Raw genomic sequence first — 6,121 nt, 5'->3', positions numbered from 1 at the left:
CGCGACGCTGATTGGTTCTCTCGCTTGGCTCGAACTTCGTGTGACTTGAACTTCGTGTTGCGAATGTCAGAATGTCATAGTGGCTGTCAGTGCGGTTATATTAATTTATTATTTCTTAGGAACGTGAAAACGGCAGCTGTCAATTTTGTCAAATTTGTATTGATGAAACATGATCAAAAATAAATAACACCTTTAACGCCTTTTTTAGAATAGGGCCACGGGCTAGAACTTTTTCATTTCCAAGTTTACGGTATTTTCAATAGCAGAGAACTCTAGGCAATATAATAAATAATGATATCATCAACTCAGAACTTCTCGGAAAAGAAAAAATTTCTACGGGCTAGAACTTTTTCATTTCTGAGTTTACGGTATTTTCAATAGCAGAGAACTCTATAAAAAATAATAATTTCAACAACTCAGAACTGCTTGGAAAAAGAAAAAATTTCTAAGAGTAGAACTTTTTCACTTCTGAGTTTACGGTATTTTCAATAGCAGAGAACTCTAGGCAATATAAAAAATAATGATATCATCAACTCAGAACTCCTCTGAGAAGAAAAAAATTTAAACTCGAGAACTTTTTCATTTCTGAATTTACGGTATTTTCAATAGCAGAGAACTCTAGGCAATATGCCAATTAATAATATAAACATCTCAGAACTCCTCGGAAAAAGAAAAAAATTTTTTAATAAATAATAAATGAATATTATTTTTCGAAAACATTAGTAACATTGAAAAATAAAATAGCGCGCGCCTGTGTTGTACTAGTTTAAGTAAAAGGTGAAAAACTTTTATTGTTATGCATGAAGCACACATTAACTGATTATATTTTAGAGTACGTAAAATGAGTTGCATAATGTACTATGTTGCAATTTATCGTATCAATTAGAAGTTTCAGCATAGCAGTAACTATATAATCTTCAAGTCGTAAAAATTTTAAATTTAGATTAATTCTTTATATAACTTTGCTAGAAATTTAGAAAAGTTTACTTCTGAGTTGAGATAGTAATATTTAGAACTAACTTTTAACGTTCTTAATAATTCATTTATATATAACACTAAACTTTTTGATTTGTATTATCGCAATCTCCGTCGCTCACATTCTTCGCGACAGCGCCGAATCCACCTTTTCAGCTCTCGTTCGCGTGCCCTGGTCCTACGAGGGCTTCGTCTCCTCAACTGTCTATATACACTATCTTCCGTATCTGTATCCTCCTCTTCTTCTTTTTTTTCGTTCTCATCTTCTTTTTCTTCGTCCTCTTCTTCCTCTTCATCTTCAGCACCTTCATGATGCCGACTGTTCTGTTGACTATTCCGTCGATCCCTAACAACGTGAGTACGATCAGGCAATCGTTTACTCAACTGTGTATCTCGATCGACTTGAGCTACACGAGCATCGCAAGTGCAGTCCAAATCTTCCTCCGTGGTAGTCTCTTCGTCATTATCATCCGCGCGTTTCACTTTTCGATCTCCTAATCGTGTCTTTTTTCGCGCATTTCTAGGTGAGACAAGTGTTGTTACAATTTCTCTGGATGGTCCAGGGATCGGGCTTAGAAATTCATCACGTTGCTCTATTTCGCGTGTTTGGGTGACACCATGTCGATGATCATCTCGAACGTCTGGAATATCCTCATAATTACAAACTGGCGATAATCTTTTGGAATTAATTTCTCTGTCGCGATAGTCAGCATTATCTATTTCGTTGGCTGATATTCTGGTTGAATGAAGAATCGGTCCTGCTATTCGATCTTCAAGCCGGTCGACGACAGAAGTTCTTCTGAGAGATTCCTCGTGCGGCGATATTGGCGAAATTCGTTTGCAAAGGCATCCGTTTCCATGATTATTGATGCTTTTCCGTTCCTTCGACGTTTCGTCTATCGCCACAGAAGTGCAACCTGTACAATCCAAACTACAGCCATTCTGTTTTGTTGAACGAGCAATGGGACCGATCCAGTGATACTCATTGTCCAATAATTTTATTACAAATCTGTTAGAAAATAATAATTAACGTTGTTAATTTATTTTAAATAATGGAAATTTTGTAAGAATGCTGAACAAGAAAAATTACAATCCGTTAGGCATAATACGCTCAAAGTATAATAAAAGATGCCTGTATGTTTGTTAATCTGTTTGAATGAAAATTATTATCCCGAAATTTTTAACTATAATTAGATACTGAAGAGAAGGACATATGGCTATTATAAGTTGTATCAGAATTCTCTGACTGCATCTCTCAAGCGCTATATTCTCCTGAAACAATTTGCATTATATATCGGCACGATACACGCCATACAAGTTCGCTGTACGTAATTAGCGCCGTAAACGAAATCGGTCGATAGATGCACGGCCTGGAAACGAGATAGACTACGCAATAGTAATGTAGTTGCCTTGAAACTCAATATCCTCACACGCGAGAGACGTGTCCTTTCTTTCTCCTCGCTGTCTGACCTTCGACTTCTGGACAAGATTAGTTTCTCTTAAGTTGAAAACTAACCCTTGGGAACAGACCTGTCTCAGCGCGGTCCGCACCTGTGCGTAAAGATCGCCGTCGCTGCGATAATTCGCCCGGATATAATCGACGATCTCCTCCGTGGTGGATGTGAAAGACTGGTCGACGTCGCGTTGCAGCGAGCGCATCGCCTCCATCACGCGTAACGAGAACCTCAACGAATTTTCCACGGCGCAATTGCATTGTCGGGGTGCCTAGTAATAGTAAAAGGAAAATACGTATTATCATCGATAGCACGCCAAAAAATTAAGATTCTATTTTTATGTGATAATTTTCATACAAACAAGATTTTATCCCGTACATCATTAACAAGAAGAAAGAAAACTTTATGATAAAACGTTATTGTACGTGTGTGCGACTAGAAGATTATTTTCTTTATATAAGAACGTTACTTCTTTGATCGTATTTTCTGATTGCTCGCAACCTCCCGGACAAGCTTCAGATCGTGTCCCGTTGAAGTTGTCTTCCTGATCTTCGTTTAGAATTTCATTAACTATAGCATTGACCTTTTTTTTCGTTCTTCTAATATTCCTCATTCTTCCATAAATTTGAAGAAACTACAAATGTACGGCATAACATGATGATATACCATTGCTTTTAACATGTATCATAAATATTCACGATTATTATATATGTAAATATTTCTGAATTACATGTATTAGGGTTGAGAGTTTTAGTCGTAACGTTTGCGGGATATGTCGATACAAATGATAGTGTCGATTAATTTTGAAGGATTCAATGAAACGAGTCGTCACGAGTCGTCCTTTGTAACTCGTGGTCTCAGTATCGATTTACAATCGAAATAACGTCACAGGAAGGTGCTACGGTCAAGGGACATAAATGAATATAGGGAGAGAGAGAGAGAGAGAGGGGGGAGGGAGAAAAGTATAGAGAGGAACAATCAACTCGCACATGAGTAGTGGAGACGACTGCATACGTGAAATATTAATGAAGCGAACAGTCAGTGCTCTGTGCACGCGGAAGCACTTCTATATCATCGATGTCGAATGGTTTCCTAGAGCAGAGAGAAACCAGTTTATATTATACCAAACTAACTGTGATGAAATTGCCGTTTCTCGTATATGCGAGCGATATAAAGACAATTAACAACACGTTGCAGTGACAATAAATTCGATAATAACAAAATTACACATCCTATTGTGTCACTGCTTTTCTATAATAATAGCAAAAACTGAAGCATTCACCACGATTCGCAATAAGTTATTTGGTAATAATATTTTAAGGAAAACCACAAAACAGTATACGTGCACGAATGGGAAGAACTTTAATTTTTCGAAATGGATGCATACATACAAATTTATATATGCATACACATATATAAATATATAAATATATAAAAAAATATATATATATAAATAAATGCACACATCTATATTAACTTGATTATTCATAGAAAATATTGTATGCTATACATATTATTAAAATGTGTTAACATATAAATATTAAAAATAAATAATATATAAAGATCCATTCAGTGGAATCATTTATTTAATCTTGTAGAGACTCACCAAAAAGTTCATTTGAAATAGGTTCAAGTTTAAAAGACATTCAAAATTTCGCAACATCTTGTAGCAGTTTCGTATATACTATTATTCTTCGGTCTTTTCGTTTAAAAAAATTCGCTAGTTGCATTCATCTTATGATAACTCGCACGGAATCGCGAAATAATTTTCTTGATATTGTATGTCTAATCGGTGAGTTTTCAATATATGCATACATTGTAGCTGTAATACTAACGTTTTTATTTCCAAGAAAAAGTCGTTTATTACTCATACTCGTTTTGCGATCATTCGTATGGATTGTAGAATACAAGGAGAAGCGGTGGAACTGTTCTACATTCAGTGTCATCACTGAGGAACGATCACGAGTTTACTAGAGAAAAGGTAAGTCGTCCTGCTTAGCGTGAGCAATAAACGCGCAAGTTTGAAACTACAAGATTCTTTTAACAAACCTTATTGAGCGCACGACTATATATTACTTTATATTTCTATTATTTCTATAGATACTGATAAAACAAGTTTATGCATGATAGTTTTACAACAAAATAGTATCTTGTGAAATGATGTAGAATAAGATTACGCGGATAGAATAGGAGCAAGTCGCGAAGAACAGACTCGCGGCGGATCGGGCTCGGGTAGGCACCAGGACGCTCCATTTTTCGCTCGTTCAGTCGGTGGAGGGATGATAGTGTGAGGTGATTTCGCTTTGTTGTTTCGCGCCGTTTCCGATAAGAACGATGAAGCGGAGCTCGCCAAGAATTACCTGGACGAGTGCGCGCAAGGATAAGAACCGTGCCGGCGCGGTAAGCCGCAATTTGCCGACAGCCTGGGAACTGAAAGGCTGTAGATGGCTTGGCGTGCTCCAACGGAGGCAAATAATCTAAATGATTAAGCCCCCCCTTAGGGCGTGCAGCTTGGAGCACGTTCGAGCGACGACTTTTCTCTCGTTCATTAAAATTTTATTACGGTATATTGGTCCACGATTACTGCAATATGTTTGCTTTCAGCTCAGGAAGCATTATTTTTCAAAATGGCGCAAGACTCTTGCAATCGAAAGGTCAGATACAAATCAGCTTACATGTCTACACTGAGAAAAATATCATGGCCTATCTAATCGGATAATTACATAGAAACAAACGGATATATCCGATTAAATTGTATATCAGACAAAGAAAATTAAATTGTATATCAAAAGAAAGGAACTATTTAATCGATTTATCCGATGGAAATTTTTCTCACAATCAGTGTAAATTTGGCATTTTTGCTCACTGGCATCTTACTTATATAAAACACTTCTTTCTTCGATCGTAAATGATCGTACGTTCGCTGCATCAAAGTCGAAACTGAAAAAAATCTCCATCGGATATTAAACCGATATTAAATAGTGTTTCCGATCATGTTCTTTGTCAGATATACAATTTAATCGGATATATCCATTTGTTACTATGTAATTGAATTATCCGATTAGATAGGTCATTGTATTGTTTTTAGTGTACCTGTAGGCATTAAAGTCTACATGCACCATGATACTGACTCTAGTTGAGATTACAATAAAACAATGTTACAATTCTCATTTTTTCTTACAAAGTTTGCAATTGGTTTAAACTGTTTTCTTCTAAAATATTATTCAAATTAGCAAAATTAAACAAATTACAACGTACTCATACACTCGGTTTTAGTCGAAAGAGAGAGACATGAAACGACATGAAGCGTAAGACTATGAAATTTGTTTGCCAAAATCGTAATTAGTCAAGACCTAATAACGATTCCGCGGTTCTAAGAGAGCGCGGAGCGGCGCGAGATTATAAATACGCTAAGCCGCAAAAGTAAGAAAAGTTTAATCAGGACTTGGAGGGAGGGAAAAGGCGTCCTCGTGACGACTTGATGAGATAACTTTGTCCAAGTTGTGAAACAACGGGCGTCACGATACGTTACTTCGTGCGAGGGTGAAAGGAGAATCCGTGCTTCCTAGTGTAGGGGGAGATGGAAGACTAGGGCGGAGCAAGACACGCGACCTCCTTGGATACCCACCCTGTTCTGCTCCGAGATATACAACACGAACTTGGCGAACACGCTGCGTGAGAAGCGGCCTGCT

The 6,121-nt window shown here is 37.1% G+C and overlaps 1 protein-coding gene across 1 annotated transcript; it reads right to left on the bottom strand.

Moving 5' to 3' along the window:
* Positions 1 to 1,074: 1,074 nt before the first annotated feature.
* On the bottom strand, positions 1,075 to 3,042 carry LOC113562270. Its single transcript, XM_026971109.1, has 4 exons — positions 2,899 to 3,042; positions 2,492 to 2,700; positions 1,882 to 1,999; positions 1,075 to 1,785 (listed from the first exon to the last, which is right to left on the bottom strand). Exons 1-4 carry the CDS (start codon positions 3,040 to 3,042, stop codon positions 1,075 to 1,077), a joined length of 1,182 nt encoding a protein of 393 aa, XP_026826910.1.
* Between the last annotated feature and the right edge of the window lie 3,079 nt (positions 3,043 to 6,121).

Source organism: Ooceraea biroi, chromosome 7 (assembly GCF_003672135.1).
Source record: "Ooceraea biroi isolate clonal line C1 chromosome 7, Obir_v5.4, whole genome shotgun sequence".
In the NCBI taxonomy this organism is placed as follows: Eukaryota; Metazoa; Arthropoda; class Insecta; order Hymenoptera; family Formicidae; genus Ooceraea; species Ooceraea biroi.
The sequence above is the reverse complement of the archived record's forward strand: the minus strand, read 5'-3'. Positions and strand labels throughout refer to the sequence as shown.